This window comes from Sander lucioperca, chromosome 5 (assembly GCF_008315115.2).
Source record: "Sander lucioperca isolate FBNREF2018 chromosome 5, SLUC_FBN_1.2, whole genome shotgun sequence".
Classification (NCBI taxonomy): domain Eukaryota; kingdom Metazoa; phylum Chordata; class Actinopteri; order Perciformes; family Percidae; genus Sander; species Sander lucioperca.
Window position 1 is genome coordinate 6073844 of NC_050177.1, and position 27666 is coordinate 6101509.

A 27666-nucleotide genomic window follows, 5' to 3' on the forward strand; every position below is an offset into this window, starting at 1 on the left:
GAGGGGGTGTGGGGGTTTGGTGGAGTGGTAGAAGAGGCAGGGGATGGCTGTGAGCTAAACCTGTTAAAGTAACAGTTTAGCTTGTTTGCTCTCTCATGGCTGCCTGGTGTTGGTCTTCTTCTACCCCCACACCCGGTGATCTCTTTCATCCCTGTCCACACCTCCCTCATATTGTTCTCCTGTAGACTGGCCTCCAGCTTCCTCCTGTAGGCGTTTTTACATTCCCTCAGTTTATCCCGTAGTTTGTGCTGTACTCCCCTGAGCTCCTGTCTGTCCCATCACCTGAAAGCTTTCTTCTCATTCAGAAGAACTTTCAGGTCATTGGTGATTCACGGCTTGTGAGTGGGAAGGCAGCATACAGTCCGGGAGGGCATGGTGATGTTCTCACAGAATTTGATGTATTCTGTGATGCAGTCATATTATTGATGTCCTCCCCATGTGGTTCACAAAGCACGTCCCAGTCTGTAGACTCAAAACAGTCCTGCAGAGCCTCCTCAGCCTCATGAGTCCACCTTCTCACAGTCCTTGTGTGGACAGGCTGCCGCTGTACAAGAGGAACATACTCAGGAGACAGCAAGACAAGGTTGTGATCTGATTTTGCCAAGGACATTTGTTAAGGACTATGAATCAAGAAAAGTTTGTTGACAGTCATGTTATCTCAGGACTGGAGATAGCTGCACTCAATGGTAACACCTACTTTGAATTGCCAGAAGTCTACACCCAGTGTAAGATGCCTGTGACTCGTGACAACATTCCACGACAGGAAGAGTTAAGTGCTTGGCCACACTTAAGCTCTGTGGAAATTCCTGTAATTGATGCTGATGTGGAGCTGTTAATTGGCACCAATGTTCCAAAGGTAATGGAACCATGGCAAGTGGTACACAGCAACAACGAAGGACCTTATGCTGTCAGAAACATACTCGGCTGGGTTATCAATGGACCAGTGAGAGGAGGCAATGAGACTGAGATTAGCTGTCCCACTATTACAGCCAACAGAATAACCATTGCTCACATAGAGGAACTACTGGTGAAGCAATATAACCATGACTTCAATGAGAAATCATCAGATGACAAGCCAGAAATGTCCAGAGAAGATCTCAATTTTATGGCAATCATGAACAGTTCAGCTGAACTCAACAGTGGACATTACTGCTTGAGATTACCTTTCAGAGAGGATAATGTTGTCATGCCCAATAACTGCCATGTTGTTGAGTAAAGAGTCCTCTGCCTAAAAAGGAAATTTGAGAAAAATTCAACATTTAAGGAGGAATATGTTCATTTCCTTGGTGACGTCATAGACAAGAGCTATGCAGAGAGAGTGCCAGAACACCAATTGGAAGGAAAAGAAGGAAAAGTCTGGTACATCCCGCACCATGGCGTGCACCATCCTAAATAAGGAACCTTGAGAGTGGTGTTTGACTGCGGTGCAAGTTTCAAAGGGATCTCCCTCAACAGTCAACTACTCCAGGGACCTGACTTGACAAATTCTTTGCTTGGAGTTCTCATAAGGTTTTGTCAAGAACCTATAGCAGTGATGGTGGATATACAGGCAATGTATCACCAAGTCAAAGTGGCAAAACAGGATGCAGATTTTCTTTGTTTCCTCTGGTGGCCAAATGGTGAACTGACACAACATCTCACTGAATACAGAATGACTCATTTGTTTGGTGCAATATCATCGCCCAGCTGTGCCAGTTTTGCCCTAAAAAAGACTGCTGACGACAACAGAGAAGAATTCCCAGCACATGTGATCAACACCATCAAGCAGAACTTTTATGTAGATGACTGCTTGAAGTCCATGCCTTCAGAGGCAGAAGCCATGGCCTTGGTGGGAGACCTGACAGCTGTATGCCAGTTGGAAGGGTTTCAGTTGTTGAAATGGGTCAGCAACAGCAGATCAGTGTTGGGAGTCCATTGATGTAGAGAAAAGAGCCAAAGAAATGAAAGGTCTGGATTTTCGACAGAGACAACATTGGGACTGCAATGGTGTGCAGAAAACTGACATGTTCAGATTCAAGATGGCAGTCCAGGAAAGACCATTTACAAGAAGAGGCATCCTGTCTGTTGTGAGCTCAGTATACGACCCCATTGGATTTCTGGCACCTTTTACCTTACCTGCCAAGTTGATGCTGCAAAACCTCTGTAGGTTGAGCTACAGTTGGGATGACCTTATTCCTCAACACCACCAGCTGCAGTGGGTCAGGTGGCTAGAAGACCTGAAAGGGCTTAGCGTATTCAGTATTTGCTAGCAAGGACAGTTTCATACCTGAGGCTGAAAAACGACTGGGACAAGATTCACCTAGCCTTCATTTTAGGAAAAGCACGAGTTGCTTCAGTAAAGAAAGTGACAATCCCAAGGATGGAACTAACAGCTGCTGTGCTTGCTGTTAGAGTTGACAGAATGCTAAAAGCAGAGTTGCAACTAGAGCTGTAAAGTTCCATCTTCTGGACGGACAGCACAACTGTGCCAAAGTACATCAGGAACGAAACAAAACGCTTTCACACCTTTGTGTCAAATAGGATCTCTATTATCAGAGAAGCCACTGTTGTCTCCCAATGGAGGTATGTTGACACAAAACAGAATCCAGCGGACGAGGCCTCTTGGGGTTTGAAAGCTGAGGAACTCCTTACATGTTGCAGATGGATCCACGGCCCGGACTTCCTTTTCAAGAATGAAAGTGAATGACCTATTAATATTGTGGAGCCTGCTTCTTTCAGCTGTGATGACCCTGAGGTTAAAGGACAGGCTATTGTGAATAATGTGATCATCAAAGAGTCACAGAATGCAACAACCCAGCTGATTACCAACTTCTCGTCATGGAAAAGGTTGAAGACCTCAGTTGCTTGGTTTCATCAGTTGAGAAAGGTGTTGCAGTTGTTGTGTCAGAAAAGACAGGAAATACAAGCTTGTGTGTCTAGTAATGGACTTGACATAACTGAACAGAAGAACAAAGTGGAAAACAGCTTCAAAGCCACATTGGGTGGTCAGACTTTGGCATTGGAAGATATTAACACCGCTGAAAGTGCCATTATTCAGTACTGCCAAATGGAAAAGTTCAGCGATGAAATAACTGCGTTGAAAAGTGGAACATCTGGAGTTAAGAAAAAAAAAAAAGTAGATTCACAAACTTGACCCAGTGCTGGAAAATGGGCTCTTGAGAGTGGGAGGACGACTCAGTAAAGCTGCAATGCCTGATGGCATAGAACACCCAGTCATTCTTGCTAAAAATCAGCACATCTCAACTCTCATTTTGCGCCACATTCATGAGCAATTGGGACATTGTGGAAGAAATCATCTGCTTTCCAGACTTCGCCAACAGTATTGGATCACCAGTGCTAATTCTGCAGCCAGAAAGATCCTTTCTTCCTGTGTTATTTGCAGACGTTATAGGGGAAAGCTGGGTAAACAAAAGATGGCAGATTTACCAAAGGAAAGACTCCAACCAGATCTCCCACCATTTACAAATGTGGGCGTCGATTATTTTGGTCCTTTTGAGGTGAAGGCAGGCTGTAGCCGCATCAAAAGATATGGCGTTATCTTCACTTGTATGGCCAGCAGGGCAGTGCACTTGGAAGTGGCATACTCATTGGACACCAGTTCTTGCATCCATGCACTGCGCCGATTCATTTCAAGACGAGGCCAAGTGTCACACATCAGATCTGATAACGGAACCAACTTTGTCGGAGCAGAACGCGAACTGAGACAAGCTCTATCTGCTCTGAACCACAAGCAAATTCAAAACTCATTACTTCAATCTGGAGTAAAATAGACCTTCAACACCCCTAGTGCTTCACATCATGGAGGAGTATGGGAGAGAATCATTCGTATGGTCAGGAAGGTGCTGAATTCCGTACTTCATCAGCAAACCACAGATGACGAAGGATTGCAAACTCTTCTGTGTGAGGTGGAAGCTATCCTTAATGACCGTCCACTCACAAAAACTTCAGATGATCCCAATGATTTGGAACCCCTGACTCCCAATCACATTATCTTGTTAAAAGGCAAACCTGCTCTACCGCCAGGACTTTTTGACACGAGTGATCTGTACACCAGACGGTGATGGAGGCAAGTTCAGTTTCTTGCTGATCTTTTCTGGCACAGATGGGTTCGGGAGTACATACCACTGCTACAGGAACGGCAACGGTGGTTAAAGGACAAGAGGAGCTTTGTTGCAGGGGACATTGTTCTTGTGGCGGACTCTACTGCCCCTCGTGGATCCTGGCTGTTAGGAAAGGTGTTGCAGACCTTTCCAGACACACAGGGACTGGTACAGTCTGTCAAAGTCCTGACTAAATGTGACATACTTGAGAGACGGATCACAAAGATCTGTCTTCTGCTGGAGGCTGATTAAGACTTTTGTAATGCTGAAATCTCAACCTTGAGGTTACCTACTCCATGGATATTTACTCGACATGAACATTATTGACTGAAAATGCACACTTGCACTATGAACATTATTGAATGATTTGTCATTGGCTCCATTATTAATTTGGTGAATTGTTGTGTTATTATACAGTAACAATTAGGGGCCGGTGTGTTGTGGCCAATGTGTCATAAACCTTATAAACAAGTCATAAACGTTTATGACTTCTGTCATTAAGTGTCATTCGGTTTTGGTCATGATAAGTTGACATAAATCAAAGTGACATTACCAGAAGTTGTCTTGGTCGTGACAAGTTGACATTAAATTAGTTTGGGATGTCGTTGTAATGACAACCTGACAATAACCAGGATGACGTTACCAGAGGATGTCTTTGTCATGACAACTTGACATAAAAGAAAATCCACCTCTTTTTGTATTCATGACATGTTGACATAATGACTATTATAATTAGATGTGCAAGGTTAAAGACCAATTCTAGCACTTGGTCAGATAGATGTGTGACAGGATATTTCACAAAACTGGCTGTCATGATACTATTATGACAGTGTAATGGATAGATTCTTAGACCTCAAGTAAAGTGGTACCATTTTTATTTGTCATTAAGATATCATGGATAAGACTTGCTGTTATGACACTATTATGACAGTGTAACTAATAAATATTTTGACCTCAAGTAAAGTGGTACCATTTTGATTTGTCATTAAGGTATCATGAAGGATAAGACATGTCATCGCACACCAAATTACCTTCCTAACACATTATCATGTGATGTAACAATCTTTGTTGACAATATGGTTATGTAGTTAATAGTTATAGTTATAGTTGATATCAGTGTGAATTTGGACCAGAACCAGAAGAAAACTAGATTGTTAAGAGCCAGAGAATTGAACGTCAATAAAGAGACTAGAAAACCAGGATAAAGTTTGAGAAGTGTATTAATATACACAGAAACATGGCATATACAGATAAACACAGGTATGAAAAATAACAACAAATAATAAAGTGTGCACATAAAAGAAACCCTTTTCAGTTCTATGAGCTCAATTGTTCTTTGATGACAAGAGTTCAGAGATGTTCAACATTGGGGCCCATATGAGTTTGGTTTCCGTTTGTCCTTCCACCATGAAGAAGGAATCCAGGGCAATCTGTCTAAGTTCAGAGTCTCGATCCTGTAGCTCGCCACCCAGCCAACTGAACTGGGAATCTCTAAACCCTGGAAGTCTCTGGGATCTGAAGAGTCGATGTGATTCAATATCCCACTGTGGACTGGACCTCTCCTGCGTAGCGGTTCTCAAATCTCCACCTCCTCCACCTGTAGATAAGGCCAAATAATTGAGAGAAATTATTATTCAGTAATAAAATCAATTGCTTAGGCTACAATGAAAATAAACTGAGGTCATATTTCAGTTAACCCATATCGAAATATCTAAACCTCTATACATGCATATATAACCTCTACCTATCTAAACATTAGTTATATACACCTATACCTATACACCATACCGACAAGCTTTTCGATACAGATTTCTCCCTTATTTGTGAAATAATTTGGAATTCAGTAGGGTTTTACAGTTTGTGTCCCAAACTCCTTTAAATATATTTGATATTTGGGGAGCTCTACAGTAAATTAGTGAGTTGCAACTCTGGATTACCAAACAGACTGAGGGTCTGAGACTGTTGAATCTGATCAGGGTCATGGGAGTGTACATGTGAAGGTGAACAAGATGCAGCATCAATTTACTGTGTACTGCCCAATTTAATGTTAGATCAGAAAACTATATAGATTTGATCAGAATCATAACATTATTTGTTTTGCTATGAAACGGTGCATTTCTTCTAAAACAGCAGATCGTGACAGATGTTTGGTACTAAATAAAGAATGTGGATATGACGCGTGCAATGGCGAAGGTATGTTTTGTTTCAGTGGTACACAGACTTGACAACCTGTATTGATTCTTTGTACAGTCTGATGCTGGCGCTTTCTTAAGAATAAATGTTTTTTTCCTTTTCTTAAAAATCATTACCCATGGAGGTAGTAACCATAGATACTGAATGTAGTTATGGCAGCCCAGTCATTTCAATGAAACCTACTCACATACTGTAGACTTTGAACGTTTTCGACTAGCGTGCACTTCCTACTAACTTATGGGGCCCATAATGCATATGTATCAGTGTCTTTCTCTTGCGGAGCCTGGCTAACCTGCATTAATGAATTACTTAAAAATGTCCTGGGGTCTGATTTATAAACGTGGCGTACGCACAAAACGGGGCTGAAAATGTGTGTACGCCACTTCCCACGCAAAGGTTGTGATTTATAGAAAACAAACTTGACGGGAGAATGCGCGGTCCTCCACGCAAACTCTGACCCATGCGTACACACATTTTGGAGACAAAATGGGAATTGGCGACGCAGATGGCGAGGTGGTGAACTGAAATCAGACTGCAGAAAGTAAACGTGGGAATAATGATTACTCGTAATATTTTCAAGTATTGATGCCTCACGCACATTTTTTCACTCCATATCATCCACGTTATCATGAAGATTAAATCCAGCAGTGTTATTTGCGCTTGTACTGAGTGATAATCGTTCCATAAACACCTTGTAAAATCCAACTCAAATCTTAAATTAAAGCTGCAAGCAGCGATGGACGGGCCCTCATGCCTCTGCGCGCGTCGGAGTTACTGGCGGACGCCGCTCCTTGTGACCGTGCATTTGCTCAGACACCGCAAATCATCACCAATGAAAAGGGAACTCCCTGCCGAGTTCAACGTTACCTCACACAAGACTCTACGTCATACAGTTCATTAGTTGTGAAAAGGGGCGTGGTTAAATTATAGGGGGCTGGTCAAACCATCACCAATTAAAAAGGAACTCTCGTCCGAGTTCAATGATACCTCACACAAGACTCTACCTTAGATGGGTCAGCATTTATGAAATGGGGCGTGGCTTAAACATAGGGGGCGGGCCAAACCATCACCAATGAAGAAGGAAGTCTATGCTGAGTTCAATGATACCTTACACAAGACTCTACGCCATACAGTTAAATAGCTGTGAAAGGGGGCGTGGCTAAAGCATCGGGGGTGGGCCAAACCATCACCAATGAAGAAGGAAAACTGTGCTGAGATCAATGACACCTCACACAAGGGTCTACCTTAAACGGTTCAAATGTTATGAAAGGGGCATGGCCTGAGTAAGTGGGCGTGGTTAAAGTATAGGGGGCGGCTCAGTATCACATGTAGACCATACATTATAAGTTTCATGTAAATCGGATGATGTTTGCCATATAAGGCTTATTTCCTGTTGCCTGTGGGGGGTGCTATGACCAAAAGTCAATATTGGCCTGTATGTGTCCTCAGGCCTGGACTCTTCTTGATTGTGTGAAATTTCAAGCAGATATGACAATGTGCACTGTAGTTACAGCCACTTTCTCGTTCATCGCCAAACACTCAAAATGGCCGCCACACCACGCCCACACCGTTTGACGAAAAGTTTTTCTTTTAATAACTTTTCATCTTTAAGGTGTTGAGATGGTACAGACCAAATTTGAAGTCCATCAGATGAAATCTCTAGGAGAAGTTCGTTAAAGTATAGCACCTTGACTTTTAGGCCTACTTCCTGTTGCCACTAGGGGGCGCTATGACTTTAAGTAAATATCGGCCTTTATTTGTCCTCAGGGTTGGATACTTATGAAGCCTGAAAAGTTTCGAGCCAGTTGGGCAATGTCCACTCGAGTACGACGTGATACATATGTTTACCAAGTTTCATGAGTCCACGTTAAACGTACTGCAGGGGCTCAATTTTTCAAACTTTGTAGGGGGCGCTAATTTTGGTGAGTTTTTGAATATGTTAAGCCCCTCAAAAAGCCAATTAATTTGCCGTAATAATAATAATTCCTTCAGTTTCAATAGGGCCTTTGCCGCTGTTGGCGCTCGGGCTCTAATAAAAATCTGTTCTTAATATTTAATTGGCTCACTGTCACATTGTCCGCTACGGAGCACAGGAGGAGGAGATGGCCGACTGCATGGAATACAGGATAGCATCAAATACCCTACCATTAGATGACTGCAGAACACAGTGTAAATAACTAAATATCTACCTTTAATACTGTGCATATATCATCAAATGTCTGGAAATACAGCCGTTAAGTTCTCGCGCAATCGTTGTCCTCATTATTGGTCCGAACTTTAATACTGTTCGTGACAAAACCTGCATGAAGGAAAGTGTGTTTGGCTATTACACTTTCATTTTCAAATTGTATCTCGGGGTGATCTCTATGGAGTTGGTGAATAAGAGGCTGATTCTCGTACACACAATTGTGGGTAATCTGTGATTTATAAAGGGAATATTGCTTACAGATGTGCGTACACATGGTTTTATAAATCTTTTGGTGTACGCCATTTTTGGCTTTTGGGTGTACGGCCTTTTTGATATACTGTGTATTGTACCTAATGAAGACATTGTGACAATTCAAAACTTTTTTAGTTTGTTTTCGATTTATGGGGATCTCAGATTTTGAGAAGTAAAGAATTAAAATTGAAATGGATGGCATAAATTCTCTCTTTGTCCCAGGGCATCATGTGTCACTTCATCACTTTGTCATTTGTCAGTAAAAAAAAAAAAGGAGTAATGTAACGCGAGAAGAGCAGATACCAAACTAAGCAATTTAGCTTGATTTAGCCAGCTATGTTGAGCCACTTTAACCCATTTTTATTTCTGATTGCCGTACACCAACTGTGAGTCTGTTACTACAAAAATATCTGTCTGTGAATGCTACTGTAATCATTTCAATCTTTCATACCTAGGACTAAATCTATAACAGACATATGTATTTGATCATTTTCTTTTTCTTTTCAAAACCCTTGACTGGAGGATGAATGGTTTCAAATTTGACAGCTCTAATAATTTGTACTAAAGCTAGGCTGGAGCCAGATCGCTTTATTCCTGCTTAATAATAATAATAATAATAATAATAATAATAATAATAATAATAATACATTTATTTTATATAGCACTTTAAAAGGTACTCAAAGGCACTTTACAGGGTAGAGACAATGAAAAACAATAACAAGATCAGTTTAACAACAATAACAACTAAATATTGAAATATCACCTTTAGTGTTTTTGTACAACTCAGATATGCATTTCTCCTAATAATTTATTGATTTATTATATGCTTTTTTTTAGTCAAGCCAGCATGATTAGGAAAAGTAGAAGCCATATTCAAATATACAAGCAATAGCATGATTCGGACAAATAAAGTACATGGATACGAACCTGAAATAACACTGTAGTTAGCTGATCAAATGGTCTCATCTGCAATATAGTATCAAATAGGCTAACATTAAAAATAAGTATACCAGTAAAATGATATACTGGGATTAATTTATCCTTGCACTTTCTTTGATTTATTTCCTTAGACTGACATGGTAAGTCATGGTGTGTTTTTTTGAGCTTGGTGTGGAGTTTTTCTGCCTGCATGTGGCCAAAATCAATTAATGCAGTTTAAATGTTGTTCTTTTCACTTTCCTCTTTCAGACATTACAGATGTGTTGTATTTACTCTTTATTTTAGATCTCCACAGAATTAACTGTATGAGCATTGAGCACCAGCTGACACCCAGAGAGGATTTGCTGCAGCTGGTCTCCCTCCAGAAGGCGTCTGGCTGCTGGGTGCTGGATCCAGCTCTGGCTGCTGCATTGGGAAAGACCAGCAAGGAGGTTGAGAACACAAAACCTTCAGCAGTGAGTCACTGTCAACAACAGAACAACCTAATAATGGGACTTATTTTAAAACATTTTTCGTGACATGGTTTATAATGATGGTATTTAGGTAGGCAATGTATAATGATAAAATGGCAAGCTAAGATACACACAATCAATGGAAATGAATCTGAAAGTATTTGTGTTAAAAACTGTGCTGTCACATTTTCCCATGTAATTCTGCTTCTCTTTTGTTTTCTTTGATTTTCGTTTCTTCTCAACATCTGTTTTTCTTTGCGTTGGTGCATTAGGTGAAACATGGAGTGTGGGCCACCATTCTGGCTCTGATCTGGCTCCATGGTTTCAAGATGGATGCTCAGGAAGAGTGGGAGCTTCTGGCTATGAAGACGGTGTCATGGCTCCGTGCCCAGAATGGTAATAACCAGACTAATAAGTCCTAATCTATTGTTTTTAAGTGTGTGCTGGTTAAAATCTGAAATTCAGTCTTCTCTGCTGATGACTGTTCATGATGAATGTTTTGTGTCTTTTTCAGCTTTATGTGTGACAGAGTGTGTGGAAGCTGGAAATGCTCTGCTGGGTTGCAGCATGCAGAAAGACGCCCTGGGACTCTGAGGTTTTCATTAAAGTGCACAGAAGCAGATTTACCCCAACCTACAACTTTACCTGTATTTTGTCAACATTGCACTTTACTCTTTGCACTATTTACATTTTTTGTTGCCCAACTCCATAGAGATGTACCAACATGGAAAAAGGTTTTGTACCTCATTATTCTCCCTATAATCTATATACACGACGTTCCACTTCTGGGATTGCTCCAGTGCCGGCGAAAATTCCACGGGATGTCCCTCATTTAGCTGGATGTCCGTTACTTTCCTCTTTCTTTGTGTTGGCATTTTAAACTCCGGTTGATTTATGAGGACTATCATGGTTAACTGCTCCTCAGATCTCTGCAGGGTAAATCCAGACAGCTAGCTAGACTATCTGTCCAATCTGAGTTTTCTGTTGGACGACTAAAACAACCTTTGAACGTACACATGTTCCACCAGAGGCACCGTTGCTCCGTCCGAGGCTTAGCACAGCCCACAACGATTGTGATTGGTTTAAAGAAATGCCAATAAACCAGAGCATTTTTTCTCCTATCTGCGCAATGCTGTGGGGATTAGCCAGACCCTCCTCTGCAGCACTGGGGAGGAATCTCTGGCAATGTGAGACTATCCTCACTATATCTGCACTGCACTTCATCCATCAGCCATGTAATTGCACAGTGCCTTTAAAGCTGTGGCACTTTATTTTTGGCATTGTTGGGGGAAAAAATCCACAATACTATAGACTTCTAGATAGATCTAGATGAAACTAGAATTCTGCATCTCGTCTTGACTCTCGCCGTGACGGGAGACTTTGGCCAATCACAGGTCATTTCAGAGAGAGAGACCTTTCCTATTGGCTATTCTGCACGTGCCTGATATGCCCGTGCACCAGAGAGGGGAGAGGGAGAGCTGCAGGAAGAGGTCTCACTCTACTTCATATTATTTTTGCATTCTACCCTCTGCAGCTTCACAGTTGCTTTTTGTCTGAAACAGTTTTTAACTTAATTAAACTTGAATATTTAGACAAAGTGAACACAAATGGCGAAATTATGATTATGAATATAAACTAAGAATTATGCATAGAAGTTCAAATAAAAGGTCAACACATTTGTTCATGCAGTGTTCATAAAAATGTAAAAACATGAGACACACATGCACTTAATTGTAAAAGTAGGTTAATGCTAATGTATCTACAGGCCAAAATTGCACCACTTTTCCTCGCTAGCCTCTAGTCTAATCCACTACAGTAGCATCTGTAACTGATGTGTCTGAGCCACAGTTTTTAGATGCAGAAATTACAGCTGTCATTAATGATGCAAAATGGTGATGAATAAGTGTTAAAGTGTTCATATTATGCTTTTTGGCTTTTCCCCTTTCCTTTATTGTGTTATATATCTTTTTTGTGAATGTTATATGTTTACAAAGTGAAAAAGCCCAAAGTCCACCCCAAAGGGACTTACCATCTCCAACAGAAAACACTGTTCACAGACTGCTCCAAACTGCTCTATTGTAGTCCAGCCTTTACTTCTGTGACGAATGTGCGTTACTTTGTAACACACATTATAATGCTCACCTAGCTGCTAGCGTGGCATGCCCTCATACTCTGCTTCTGACTGGGTAGTAGTCCTTACCTAGCTACTGTGTATGTGCGACTCCCAACAAAGATGGAACAGAAGTGAGATGCCTCACTCTGTAGCTAAAACAGAGAGCTCAACACACAGGGTGAAAAGAGGAGCTGCAGCAATGTGCAGTACAACAAAAATATGGTGTTTTTTGAAAAACACCACCTAAACCTATTCTGATATAACCTCTAAATACAATTATGAACCTGAAAATGAGCGTAATATGAGCACTTTAAAACTTTCAGTTCACTGTTAATTCTAGAGTAATCTATTGATTGTCTCTTATATAGGGAATAATAAATACATATGGGAGTTATTTTGACGATGAGTTTGCTCAGAGGGTTTCTTTCATCAGTCTTTCTAAAAAGCTTTGTTCTTCTGCTACTCTGTTCTGTTTATATTATACGCTAAATACTGTCTGAATCTACTACTACTACCACTTCAATTAAAAGAATGAAAGGGTTTGTCATTTCGACCAAGAGATTTTTTTTAGCATTCAGCAAAAATATATACCATGAGTCTTTAATGTGCATGCTGCCTCAGGCTCATTGGAGCTGTCATTAAATGCTAAAAATATAACCTTTCATTAAATGACAAATATGGGTATGCTAAATAAATCTTTTCCATTTTAAAACAAATGAAAAACTGCAAATAAGCCAAAAGCATTCACTTGCTTTCATTGTAGTCTGTTTGGGGATTTTTCTTGGAACAATTGACATTAGAAATATGTATATATATATATATATATATATATATATATATATACACACACACACACACACACACACACACACTCCAACAAGCCCGATGCTTGGTCATGAATCAATCGCATCTCATAGGCGTGACTGAGCAGTTACAGCTGTGAAGTGTCTACTCAGTAGTCAAGTATTTTTTTGAGGGATGACGAAGGCATTCCCCGCCTTATTCTGCCTCTGATTGGCTTAGCCTAACCGATCTCACTCATCTCGTCTGAGAATCTAACCAACCCAACCAACTAAGGCAACAAGTACTAGCCAATCAGAGGGAGAGTAGAGCGGGTTAAGCCTTCCACATGCTTTCGCCATCATATGAAAACAAAACTGCAGCTGTCCGCAGTGATTGTCCAGTCCTGTTTTGTAACGTTTAACGTCAGACAACGTATCTGCAAGGGGAAACTAACTGGACAGATTAATCATTCTCTTTAAAGGTAAGTATTTATTTAAGTATCAAATATGACGCACTCAGTGCTGTCTTGGCTGTAAAGTTTCTCCCCAGATAGAGTCATATGTCTGGAATGGTTAAAAGAAAGAAAGAAGGAAAACTCCGGAAGTTTTAGACGAGTTCAGATCGGTTCAGATCTTCATAGTCTGGTTCAGATACTGAACAAGCGGAACATTTATTTTCACAGTGCAGGATTACTGGAAATGTGGATTGTAGCCAATGTGCGCGTGAGTGAGCGCGTGCGTCTCTGGCCTGTCAACTCGGGGCGTGGCGTTAGAGACTGCATTTCATTGAAAAAATGTTCTCCTGAGCTTGTACTCCCTAGTACAAATGTACTATTTTCTCCATACAAGTTAAAGTGGTGCAAATGTAACATGCTAGTTTAAATCTCAGTAGCAAGTGTGATGTCACGAGAGGCTGTGTCCTGGAGGGACGTTACATTCCTCTGAGATGGCTGCAATCACAAACAGCTGTGGCTCCATCTGCTAGTGTAGTCGGTAACTCCACCCCTCAAGACACTACATTCCCACACAGCTGAGACTGATCAGGATCTGATGAGCTGAAGAGCTTTTTAAGACCTAGAGACACACTTAGTGTGTGTGTGGGCTTTGGAGAGACAAACTCCAAGCTGTGCTCTCTGCAGAGGACCAGACCGCTCCAGTATTGTTTCCAAGAGGAATACGAAAGGTTGGAAATACTTACCAGACGTTTGAAGGACTTACAGGCTGGATTGGCCACGGGCTGCAACTTGGATTGAAGTAAGGCTGAAAGGATTGGTTTTTTTACCTGAGGGAATCAAGATTATGATTTAATAACCAGAAGAGACATTATTTGAAGTTTTGACCCTTGAAGATCAACCGGATCCTTAGTTACACTTGTGAAGTTGGAATGCTGCTTTTTTTTGTTAATTCCCAAGAACTATAATAAAATCCTTGTTTTGTTTGAACTTTGTGTCCTCGCACTACTTGAGCTGTCCCCCTGAGAGCGGTGTAGCCTCTCATGACGTCACATATGGTGGAGAATGCAGGCAGCTCAAGCGTTAATAGTGAAGCCCAGATGCAAGCCAACGCGGCTCTCTTGGAGGAGCAAAGGAGAGCCAACTTTCTGAAGGCAGAGGAATTGCAGTTGCAGAGACGGATGGCCGACCAAAATGCCCGCCCAATAAAGGCAAGTGACTTTATATCTAAGATGGGGGTCACCGATGACATTGAGGCGTACCTGCATGCCTTTGAAGCCACAGCCGCTAGGGAAGCCTGGCCCAAGCAACATTGGGTTGGTCTGTTAGCCCCCTTCCTAACCGGGGAGTCGCTGAATGCTGTCCGGGACCTGGGCCCCGACCAGGCAACCGATTATGATGCCCTGAAGTCTGAGATCCTCAGCAGAAATGGACTCACCAAATTTGGTATGGCCCAACGCTTTCACAGCTGGACCTTCCAACCTGACCAGCCTCCTCGGGCGCAGATGCATGAACTTGTCCGGATCACGCGGAAATGGCTGGATCCGAAGAGGAATACGGCAGCGGCGGTGGTAGAGGCTATTGTTGTGGACCGTTACTTACGTGCCCTGCCTTATGAGGCGAAACGGTTCATCAGTCAACAGGCCTTGACCACGGCGGATCTGACCGTGGAAGCTGTAGAAAAGTACCAGGCCACAGCGGAGATGCTGCGTGCTTCCAGAAAAGACCCCAAGGGTGCGTCCCCACCACAGATGGGAGGGGCCCGTCCAAAGAACCCCAAGGTCTCGAGTCCAGCTACGTCAGGACCAGTGTTGGGAGTAACGCGTTACAAAAATAACGCAATTACAGTAATGTATTCCTTTTTGCTGTAACGCAGTAATATAACGCATTACTAATTAAATTTCGGTAATATTATACTCGTTACAATCTCAGTAACGCGAGTTACAATGCATTTTAACGCAACATTTAGTGGTGCATTGGTTTTTTTAAGAATTCACCAACACCGCGACACATTTCTTCACAGGAAAAAAAAAAAAGCCGTATTATTTTCCTGTCGCTGTATTCGATGGTTGAGATGACTGCAGAGACAAATGCATTTGCGAGATGGATATTATTTTCAGGAGTTATTACGCTGCGTTGAAGTGAGCTGTCCTGTTTCTGTTCCCGTGGTCAGAGCCAGAACCAGAGACAGTATGGACAGCATGTATGTCCCAACAGGTGACGGTACGTCAGCGGCTGACAGATATAAACATGTCGGGAATTAATGTTGAGGCTTTCTACACATAAATATCATTGCATTTTTATCAGCCGTGGAGAGTAACTATGCCTGTAGTGGAATGGCTTCGAATGACGACCAAAAACGCTTGTCTTTTACTGTGACCATTTACTGTTCAATATGTTGCAGTTTTACAAACAAGAAAGTGAACAACTTGAGCCTGACGGACATGTTGCATCCATAGACAGTATATAAGAATGGACCAACAGATCCCGTTGCTCTGGACGGAGACCAGTGAAGGCCTTTAGAAGCACTATTCCGGTGAGCGCTGAGCGTTACTGCGCAGCCTCCAACTGAGAGAAACAACGTAAATGTGACGTGAGCAACGTGTCTGAAAGTTGGAAGTCTTCTGGTAGCTGTGCCAAGAGAAATCTCAATAATTCCCAATCTTGCAGAGAAGGAGAGCGTAGGTATATGTAAGGAGATAACATGGACACAGGCTAATTATTGCTAACTAAAATGCTAGTTAACATAAGTAATTAAACTTAAACAGCTAATGTAAGTCCAAACTGCCTGCGAGCTTCTCCTGTACTATACGGTAATTCCTCTACTATGCGACAGTAAGTCGTGTGGTTATGACACAATCGTTAGCCTATCTTTACAAAAACGTATACTACGGAGCCATAACGTGAGGTACAAGGTAATGGAGCCTTTTATACATTGTTGTGTTTCTTTAGAAATAAACAATGGACAAATAAAGTCTTTAAACGCTTCAGATGTAAAGTTATTCGCTGTCAAAGTGACGTCAAAATGAATGGCAGTCAATGGAATGCTAACGGAGGGTGATCGCTTTGTAGCATCAAAATGGCGCCAAAGGAGATTCGAGCTCTGAAGCGAAGCCTACCCCCTTGGTTGCATCTCAGTAAGCTAGCAAGAGTAGGCTACACAACAGACAACTTCCGTGTAGCCTACTTCAAAATAAAAGCACTTCCTGTGACGGTTCGCAGTAAAACTAAATTACTGTTAAATAAGGTTGTGTAGGCTACCTTTTCACAAATCAGCTGTAAATCAAGTACTGTAAATAATGTTAATAGTGAGTTTTAATCACACTATAATTGAACATTTCCTTCAGTGTTTTAACCTAAACAACATGAATTTCTTATTGAAGTGCTATAAACAAACATTTTACAACAATGCCATACTTTTAATTGAGTATTTTCATTTTCTCCTACTTGCCTATTATACGTTTTACTTATCTATTTGTATAGCTTTAGTTACTTTGCATATTTATATTAATTATACAAAATATGAATAATCTATGATGTATTAAAGTGGATAAAGAGGAGACTTTATTGATCCGGTGGTGAAATTCACAAGCTAGCTGCCAAATCAAACTTCCCCTGTTATTTTGGTGAAAATTAACGCATTACAATTCAGAGACAGTAATATTGTAATATAACTAATTACTCTCAAATGACAGTAACTAGTAATCTATAATGTATTACATTTTAGAAGTAACTTGCCCAACACTGGTCAGGACCTATCCCGGCTCCAGGCGGAGCCAAAAACCAGGCGGGTCCAGGAAGAATACAGCGGGAGAGTGAAACCCGACAGTGTTACCGGTGTGGGGAGATGAGACATATCTCCTGGCAGTGTGGGAAACCGGCGGATGAACCTATGCCCACTGCTGAGTCCTCAAAGATGTTCTTTGAGCGCCTTGTGCTGTCATGTTTGATCAAAGATGGCGCCGCAGAATGGCGACACGGTGTGTTGGAGCGCTCTGTTTTGTTTTGTTTTGTGTTTTAACTTTGTTTCTTGCGATGGTACCCGTATCTCATTCACAAGTGAAGAGCTCGTGAACTTCAGGGCAACAACACCATCAGACTTATTTCCCACTTTTCTTCTCCCTTCACTGGAAATTTTGGACATTCTGGTCAAAGGTGCGCTCACCTTTGCTCACGCAGAGAAACGCCGGAGGAGAGGGAAACGGGCCGGTGCGCTGGTGCGTCTCCGCCAGCGAGGATCACGCACACCGTTACCTGGAATATTCCTCTCTAACGTGCGCTCTCTGCCCAACAAAGTGGAGGAATTACAACTGCTGTTGAGTGGAAACAGGGACTTTTCTTCATCTGCTGTTTTGTGCTTCACGGAGACGTGGCTCTGTGGACTAATACCGGACTCTGCGCTGCAGCTGGCAGGCTTCCAGCTTTTCAGAGCGGACAGAGACACGGCTCTCTCCGGCAAAACTAAAGGTGGAGGAATCTGTTTCTACATCAACAGCGGTTGGTGCAACAACGTGACAGTGATCCAGCAGTATTGTTCTCCTGACCTGGAGTATTTCACCATAAACTGTAAGCCTTTTTATTCACCCCGTGAGTTCCATTCATTCATTCTGGTCGGTGTTTACATCTCACCGCAGGCCAACGTGCAGGACGCGCAGCGCATGCTTGCCGACCAGATACTGTGTGTGGAGCGGACCAACCCGGACTCCCTAGTTATTGTCCTTGGTGACTTTAATAAAGGGAACCTCACTCATGAACTCCCTAAATATAGACAACATATTAAATGCCCGACCAGAGAGGAGAACATTCTGGATCACTGTTACACCACAGTCAGGGATGCTTATCACACCGTCCCCCGTGCTGCACTGGGGCACTCTGACCACGTCATGGTCCACCTGATCCCCGCCTACAGGCAGAAACTAAAGCTCTGCAAACCTGTAGCGAGGACATCAAGGAAGTGGACCAGTGTAGCTGTGGAGGATCTCCAGTCGTGTTTGGATTGTACTGACTGGGATGTGTTCAGGACTGCTACCCACAGTCTGGATGAGTACACAGAGGCTGTGATGTCATACATCAGCTTCTGTGAGGACTGCTGTGTTCCATCAAGCACCAGGGTGAGTTACAACAATGACAACTCAGAAGGTTAAGGCTGGCTAAGGAAGAGGCGTTCAGGAGTGGGGACAAAGACAGATTTAAAGAGTCAAAGTACAAATTTAGCAAGGCAGTGAAGGAGGCTAAACATCGGTACTCTGAGAAGCTCCAACGCCAGTTCTCAGCTAATGACTCTGCGACTGTCTGGAAAGGACTTAGGCAGATCACCAACTTCAAGCCTAAAACCCCCCACTCCTTCAATGACCGACACCTAGCCAACAACCTGAACGAGTTCTACTGTCGATTTGAAAGACAAAAGGACAGTCCTGACACCATCCCCCACGACACCTCCCTACAGCTACAGCCACTGTGCATCACCTCCACCTCGCCCACCTCAGCAGGGTCCTGGGCCCCCCCACCAATGCCCTCCTTAAAGGTCCCCTCCACCTCCACCCCCCCTCCCACCTCAGTGACGACTCTCTCCATTCATGAGAGGGACGTCAACAGACTGTTCAGGAGACAGAATCCCAGGAAAGCTGCTGGACCGGATGCTGTCTCCCCATCCAGCTTGAAGCACTGCGCTGACCAGCTGTCTCCAGTGTTCACAGACATTTTTAACACCTCACTGGAGACATGTCACGTGCCAGCCTGCTTCAAGACCTCAACCATAATCCCTGTCCCCAAGAAGCCAAGGACCACAGGACTTAATGACTTCAGATCCGTCGCCCTGACCTCTGTGGTTATGAAGTCCTTTGAGCGCCTTGTGCTTTCACACCTCAAAGACCTCACCGACCCCCTCCTGGACCCCCTGCAGTTTGCCTACAGAGCCAATAGGTCTGTAGACGATGCAGTCAACCTGGCCCTCCACTACATCCTCCGGCACCTGGACTCCGCAGGAACCTACGCCAGGATCCTGTTTGTGGACTTCAGCTCTGCCTTCAATACCATCATCCCGGCTCTGCTTCAGCAGAAACTCTCCCAGCTTGGTGTGCCTGACTCCACCTGCAGGTGGATCACTGACTTCCTGTCTGACAGGAAGCAGCATGTGAAGCTGGGGAAACACGTCTCCGACTCACCGACCATCAGCACCGGATCCCCCCAGGGCTGCGTTCTTTCTCCTCTGCTCTTCTCCCTGTACACCAACAGCTGCACCTCCAGTCACCAGTCCGTCAAGCTTCTGAAGTTTGCGGACGATACCTCCCTCATCGGACTCATCTCTGATGGAGACGAGTCCGCCTACAGGTGGGAGGCTGACCACCTGGTGACCTGGTGCAAGCAAAACAATCTAGAGCTCAACGCTCTAAAGACAGTGGAGGTGGTTGTGGACTTCAGAAAGAACCCAGCCTCACCTGCCCCCATCACCCTCTGTGGCTCCACAATTGACACTGTGGAGTCTTTCCGCTTCCTGGGAACTACCATCTCCCAGGACCTCAAGTGGGAGCTGAACATCAGCTCCCTCGTCAAGAAAGCACAACAGAGGATGTACTTCCTGCGGCAGCTGAAGAAATTCAACCTGCCAAAGACAATAATGGTGCACTTTTACACAGCCATCATTGAGTCCATCCTCACATCCTCCATCACCATCTGGTACGCTGCTGCCACTGCCAAGGACAAGGGCAGGCTGCAGCGTGTCATTCGGTCAGCTGAGAAGGTGATTGGCTGCAATCTGCCGCCGCTCCAGGACCTATACGCCACCAGGACTCTGAAGCGTGCTGGAAAGATTGTGGCTGACCCCTCCCACCCCGGACACAAGCTCTTTGAGCCACTCCCCTCTGGCAGGAGGCTGAGGTCCATCAGGACCAAAACCTCACGCCACATAAACAGTTTTTTCCCCTCCGCCACTAGCCTTCTAAACAAGGCTCGGAATCCATCCTGACTCTCTCCACACCCCGCCTCTGGCTCCTCATGCCACTGTACCTACTCTGCTGTAGCGTCCCTTTTCACTACTGTTTAACTTATTTTACTATTTATTTAAATTTATTTTATCGTTATTAATACGTACTGTGTGTATATGTTTATACTTATATTGTTTATATCTTTTTATCCTTCTTATATTTGTATGTGTGACATGCTCCAACAACACCATGACAAATTCCTCGTATGTGCAACGTACTTGGCAATAAAGCCCTTTCTGATTCTGATTCTGATTCCAGCTCACCACCCACACACCGTTTTGCCTCGCTCCTGGGAGTCATAGATGGCGGCCCAGATCGACCCCCCACCTGCCCGGTGACTGTGAATCACCATGATGTGGAGGCCTTACTAGATTCAGGTAGCCTGGCCACCCTGGTGCGTAAGGACCTGGTGGGCCCATTGTGTCTGATCCCAGGGAAAGCCCTCCCGGTTTCCTGTGTCCATGGAGACACCAGAGACTACCCCGTCACTGAACTCACAATGACCACCACCCGGGGCACCATACTCACGACAGCGGGGGTGGTTGATTCCCTCCCCGTCCCTGTCCTAATTGGACGAGACTGCCCAGCCTTTTACCCACTCTGGAGAGAGACTCAGGAGAGGCGAACCTGAGTACCCCGGGAACGGAGAGGTAAGACTCACCCTGAGAAAGCTCAAGTGCAACCCTCTGAATCACTCACTCCCATCTGGACTCTGACAGGGATGGCAGGTTCCCAGACTGACACAGAGACTGGTCCAGATACGGGAGAAGAGAACGTGGCCCAGGAAAGTGCTCCGATCTCCAGCGAGGAAGACGTCCAAGGCACCCAAGAGCTTCCCCCTCTCACAGGCCAGTATGGTACGGCTCAATTACAAGATCCCACTCTTGCAAATGCCTTAAGAAATGTGCAGGTATTAGAGGGAGTAGTGTTAGGCGAAAGAACAAGCTCTACTTACCCCCATCTCGCAGTAAGCCGGGGGTTATTGTATCAGGTAGTGAAGAAAAATGCATAAGTGCATGAACAGCTCCTCGTGCCACAGCCCTATCGGGCCACCGTACTCAACCTAGCACACACGCACCCGCTAGGGGCCCACTTAGGGGTAGAGAAGACTAAGGAAAGAATCATGCAACGTTTCTTTTGGCCAGGAGTACACAAAGAGATAGAGAACTACTGTCGTAGTTGCCCTGAGTGTCAGCAGGTGGCGCCCAAGCCCACATATAGACATCCGCTCATTCCCTTGCCTATTATCGAAACTCCTTTTGAGAGGATTGGATTAGACATAGTTGGGCCCTTGCCGAAGAGTTCCAGGGGGCATCAGTACATTCTGGTCATCCTGAACTATGCATCCCGGTACCCTGAGGCCATTCTGCTGAGGAAGGCTACATCCAGACAAATCGCCAAGGAGCTGTTCCTTCTCTCAACTAGTCTGGGAATCCCAAAGGAGATATTGACGGACCAAGGGACCCCGTTCATGTCCAGGGTGATAAAAGAACTCTGTGCTTTACTGAAAATCAAACAGCTGAGAACCTCAGTCTACCACCCCCAGACGGACGGCTTAGTCGAACGTTTTAACAAAACACTAAAATCCATGCTGCAGAAGGCAGGAAGATGGGCGCAACTGGGATCAGCTGTTACCATACATATTATTTGCGGTAAGAGAGGTACCGCAATCTTCTACTGGTTTTTCACCCTTTGAGCTCTTGCTTTCCTACAGACCTAGAGGACTGCTCGACATCGCCAAGGAGGCCTGGGAGGAGCAGCCATGCCAATGGCGGACACTGATCGAGCATGTCAGGGCCATGAGGGATAGAATGAAGGCCATCTATCCCATGATGCGTGAACACCTGGAGGCCAGTCAGCGGCAACAGCAAGCCTCCTACAACAGATCTGCTCAACCCAGAGAGTTTAAGTCGGGGGACAGAGTGCTGGTCCTGGTGCCAACCATTGAGTGTAAATTCCTGGCAACATGGCAAGGACCATATGAGGTCATTGAACGGGTGGGAGAGGTAAACTACAAGGTGAGGCAACCTGATAGAAGAAAACCTGAGCAAATTTATCATGTTAACCTCTTAAAGAAGTGGCACGCCAGAGAGGCAATGTTCAGCTGTCTACCCCCCACAGAGTCCAAGGAACCGGTGTGAGAAGAGGTTCAGCTGGGTCCAAATCTGTCCCCACATCAACGACAGATGGCCCTGGAACTCGTGGACCGGAACCGGGATGTCTTCTCCTCCCTTCCCGGACACACAGAGGTGGTCCAACATGAGGTCCGCACCATGCCTGGCCATACGGTAAACCAGCGCCCGTACCGCGTGCCGGAGGCTCGTAAAGTAGCTATACAGGAGGAGGTAAGGAAGATGATGGAGCTGGGAATAATCGAAGAGTCCCAAAGTGCCTGGGCAAGTCCCATTGTACTAGTTCCCAAACCAGACGGATCAGTACGATTTTGTAATGATTATCGGAAGTTGAATGAAGTGTCTGAATTTGATGCATACCCAATGCCTCGTGTCGATGATTTAATAGACTCCTTGGGGCATGCTCGCTTCCTAACCACTCTTGACCTCACAAAAGGCTATTGGCAGGTGCCCCTGACCCCGGCGTCCAAGGAGAAGACAGCATTTGCCACCCCGGAGGGGCTCTACCAGTATACCCGGCTTCCGTTTGGTCTCCACGGGGCACCTGCCACGTTCCAACGCCTGAGGGATCGAGTCCTTGCTCCCCACAAGAGGTATGCAGCGGCATATTTGGATGATGTGGTCATACAAAGTCCAGACTGGGCCAGCCACATACCCCGAGTACAAGCGGTGCTAGATTCGCTCAGGGAGGCAGGGCTCACAGCGAACCCGAAGAAGTGCAGGCTGGCCTTCAGTGAGACGAACTACCTGGGGTACACCATTGGGCGGGGGTTGGTCAAACCTCTGGTCAAACCTCAGAAAGCCAAATTGCAGGCCATACAGGACTGGCCACAGCCCATCACCAAGAAACAGGTGAGGTCATTTTTGGGTCTAGCCGGCTATTATAGACGTTTTATTACGGATTTTGCTACCAAAGCTAACCCTTTGACAGAGCTGACGACCAAACGCCACTCACGAATGGTGAAATGGAACCCTGCAGCGGAGGCGGCCTTCGTCAAACTGAAGCGAGCACTCTGCTCCAGTCCGATCCTGGTGGCACCGGACTTCAAGAGAGAATTCATTGTCCAAGCGGATGCTTCGGAGGTGGGTCTGGGTGCTGTCCTCGCCCAGGCACATGACGGTGAAGAACATCCCATTCTCTACCTGAGTAGGAAGCTACTTCCAAGGGAGAGGAACTATTCGACGGTGGAAAAGGAGTGTCTCGCTGTAACCTGGGCCCTGGAGTCCCTGCGGTTCTATCTCCTGGGCCGACGTTTCACGGTGGTATCTGATCATGCCCCTCTGCAGTGGATGGCCAAGAACAAGGAAACTAACAGTAGAGTTACCAGATGGTTTTTGAGCTTGCAAGCGTTTAACTTTTCTGTTGTCCATAGGGTTGGCAAGCGCCATGGCAATGCGGATGCCCTCTCCCGGCGTGATGCCTTCTTCTCGGCCTTTACCCCGACGAGGACGTCGGTCTCGAGGAGGGGGATGTGTGATGTCACGAGAGGCTGTGTCCTGGAGGGACGTTACATTCCTCTGAGATGGCTGCAATCACAAACAGCTGTGGCTCCATCTGCTGGTGTAGTCGGGAACTCCACCCCTCAAGACACTACATTCCCACACAGCTGAGACTGATCAGGATCTGATGAGCTGAAGAGCTTTTTAAGGCCTAGAGACACACTTAGTGTGTGTGTGGGCTTTGGAGAAACAAACTCCAAGCTGTGCTCTCTGCAGAGGACCAGACCGCTCTAGTATTGTTTCCAAGAGGAATACGAAAGGTTGGAAATACTTACCAGACGTTTGAAGGACTTACAGGCTGGATTGGCCACGGGCTGCAACTTGGATTGAAGTAAGGCTGAAAGGATTGTTTTTTTTACCTGAGGGAATCAAGATTATGATTTAATAACCAGAAGAGACATTATTTGAAGTTTTGACCCTTGAAGATCAACCGGATCCTTAGTTACACTTGTGAAGTTGGAATGCTGCTTTTTTTTTGTTAATTCCCAAGAACTATAATAAAATCCTTGTTTTGTTTGAACTTTGTGTCCTCGCACTACTTGAGCTGTCCCCCTGAGAGCGGTGTAGCCTCTCATGACATCACACAAGCAAGAAGCTGTCTAAATCTATTTATAAAAACAAACAGTTGAGTAACGTTAACAGTTGGAAAAAATGGAGACTTAACCAGAAGGCCGGAACCATTCTAAACCGACTTGATTTGATATCTGTATAAAAAAATACATGACAAAGGGGGTACAGTGAGAAAATACGTAGGCTAAGTAAAGAAGCAGTAATGAATGCTTTTTGTTACTCCTAATTTAATGTTTTAACAGGGGTGGATATACAGGGGGCAGCTGCCCCCCTAACTTTGGTGATCCAAAAACTGTGCTTTTGCAGGCCAGAGTAGCTGAAGAAATTAGCTTGTAGTCCACTGCATCTTGGACACAATTATTGTACTTTTTATTTTACATTTTCATTTTGCTTTTTATACTTTTCCTTTTTTTTTTCCTTTTTATACTTTTACTTGTTTTGTTTGACACTGGGCTTATTCCTGTTGTGAATTAAAAACGCTTGTAGTGTGTAAGGGCATGATTAAACAATAACTACTGTAGTTTAAAAGTATTTTTATGTTTGTTTTGTTAAAGCCATTTACATATAGGCATTCCCACGTACCATCTACCCATGCCACCCTGGCAAGACCTCTTGCCCCCCCTTTGCCACCCCATGTAAAATTTTCTAGATCTGCCACTGTGTTTTAATGATTAATGCTTTGTTTTAGTTTTTATGAAGAAATGTTCTATTGCCAATTCTCTGCCAATTTAAGCAAAAAATACAATGTTTTATGATAGAAAAGGCGGCGCGGTTTACTTCATTGTCTGTGTAACGTTATACTTAGTGTTATTAGATTATCTCGGTCACATGCTAGCATATAACAGAAGATGTATCCTGGGATTCATTCAAAACTTTGATTTGTTTGGAAAAGTAATACACAAATATGTTTAAATTCGACTGAAGTAGAAATTATATTAATCAATTATTTCTGAGACAATCAATTGTCAATGTCCAATTATCATATTAATAATATAATGGGTTAGTTTAGTTAGTAGTTTGGTGATTTGTACAGTAAATTTATGGAGCCTATTTTTGGGATTGTTATACTTTTTTGTAGTTTTTCCTCACATTTAGTCCTGTGATCATAGCATGGTTATAACCATACTGGTTATGTCTTTGGTGACATTCATGTGAAAATACCTTTATGCTTTTTAGACTTATTTATTAGTTTTTATAAATAGTTTTTATTTGATATTTGGGGAGCTTTAACATAAATTAGTGAGTTGCAACTCTGGATTACCAAACAGACTGAGGGTCTGAGACTGTTGAATCTGATCAGGGTCATGGGAGTGTACATGTGAAGGTGAACAAGATGCAGCATCAATTTACCGCACTACCCAATTTAATTTTAGATTAGAAAACTGATTATAGATTTGATCAGAATCATAACATTATTTGTTTTGCTATTGAAATGGTGCATTTCTTCTAAAACAACAGATCATGACAGATGTTTGGTACTAAATGAAGAATGTGGATATGACGCGTGCAATGGCGAAGGTATGTTTTGTTTCAGTGGTAGACAGACTTGACAACTTGTATTGATTCTTTTAGTACAATCTGATGCTGGCGCTTTCTTAAGAATAAATGTTTTTTTCCTTTTCTTAAAAATCATTACCCATGGAGGTAGTAACCATAGATACTGAATGTAGTTATGGCAGCCCAGTCATTTCAATGAAACCTACTCACATACTGTAGACTTTGAACGTTTTCCACTAGCGTGCACTTCCTACTGTTATGGTGCCCATAATGCATATGTATCAGTGTCTTTCTCTTGCGGAGCCTGGCTAACGATAGTTACGTATTGTAACTCCAGATTCTATGAGTATAGGCGTAGCCCTCTAAGCCACGCTATTGGGTTTATCCCTTTGCGCATGCGCAGTCGTGAAGATTTTCTTTCCCGCCCTAGTGTGCCGCTCGGGCTTCAACTACGTCCGCAAATACTGTATATAAACAGAGCAGACCCGTAGCTGTGCTCCCAACATAAGCTTTTTCTTCAGCTAATGTAACTGGAGCAAGTGGCCCGGATCTTAGAGGGCTACGCCTATACACATAGAATCTGGAGTTACAATACGTAACTATCGTTCTATTTCGTATAGGCTTCGCCCTCTAAGCCATGCTATTGGGTTAGGGCGAAGCTGATGTAGTCAATGCCACCTGCGACCCAGAGCCTACAAGTGGAACATAGACTAAACTTTTATCTCTCTGTCTTTCTCTCATGCACTGACAGGGGAATGTATCAGATAATCCGTTATCTAGGTAGCAGGGCCTGCCATGGTAATAATTTGGCCTAGCCGAGAGGGCAGGCGTGCATGATTGGTGAGGGTGGTACATGATTTATAATTATGGGATGCCCAAGTCCCTCCCAGCCACCCCGAGTAGGGGGGGGGGGGAGGACCCCAGGCAGTACACATGCACATATCATGATTGTAGGCGTGCATGGCAGTGAGAGAGGATGTGTGATAGCGACAAATATATATATATATATATATATATATATACATATGTACATATATACATAAGCTACACATATATGTGGAACGCCGCTATCCTCTCGGCACCTGGCCCACATACGATGGGGCATCATCCGTCGTTGAGTGAGGATAGGACCGACTGAGTCTGAGAGGGCTCGGACATATCCGGCAAATAGAAATGGATGAAAGAGGCCGCCGCGCAAATGTCGGCTACTGACATGCCTCTGAACAGAGCTGTTGATGCCGATAGTGCCCTTGTAGAATGTGCCCGGATGCCCTGGGGGGTTCCACCCCCTCCGTGTTATAGGCCTGGGAAAAAACCCTCGACCGAAAGGAATTTGTTAAAATTTTCGGTGTGAAAGAAGGGTTAGGCTGTAGGGTGGCTGCACTCCCGTCCCCTCTAATGGAGAGACAGGACGGTGAAACTGACAGCGCACATAAGTCGCTCACTCGCTTGGCTGACGTCAGGGCAAGGAGAAGCGCCGCTTTTAGGGACAGCAACCTGAGAGAGGCTTGTG

The 27666-nt window shown here is 44.2% G+C and overlaps 1 protein-coding gene across 1 annotated transcript; it reads left to right on the top strand.

Annotated features, from left to right (window-relative positions):
• Positions 1-1651: 1651 nt before the first annotated feature.
• LOC116046580 (von Willebrand factor A domain-containing protein 5A-like) lies at positions 1652-10896 on the top strand. The gene is made up of 4 exons (XM_036001518.1): positions 1652-1854; positions 9968-10127; positions 10397-10520; positions 10639-10896. The coding sequence occupies exons 1-4, from the start codon at positions 1652-1654 to the stop codon at positions 10716-10718; spliced, it is 567 nt and encodes a 188-aa protein (XP_035857411.1). The 3' UTR covers positions 10719-10896.
• The last annotated feature ends 16770 nt before the right edge of the window (positions 10897-27666 follow it).

What these genes read in the sequence shown, in the direction of transcription:
- LOC116046580 (XM_036001518.1), top strand. Translation starts at nt 1,652, where the DNA reads ATGACTCATTTGTTTGGTGCAATATCATCGCCCAGCTGTGCCAGTTTT. An exon ending in GACCTGACAGCTGTATGCCA is followed by an intron (nt 1,855 to 9,967) that starts GTTGGAAGGGTT and finishes AGATCTCCACAG; the next exon opens with AATTAACTGTATGAGCATTG. An exon ending in AGAACACAAAACCTTCAGCA is followed by an intron (nt 10,128 to 10,396) that starts GTGAGTCACTGT and finishes TTGGTGCATTAG; the next exon opens with GTGAAACATGGAGTGTGGGC.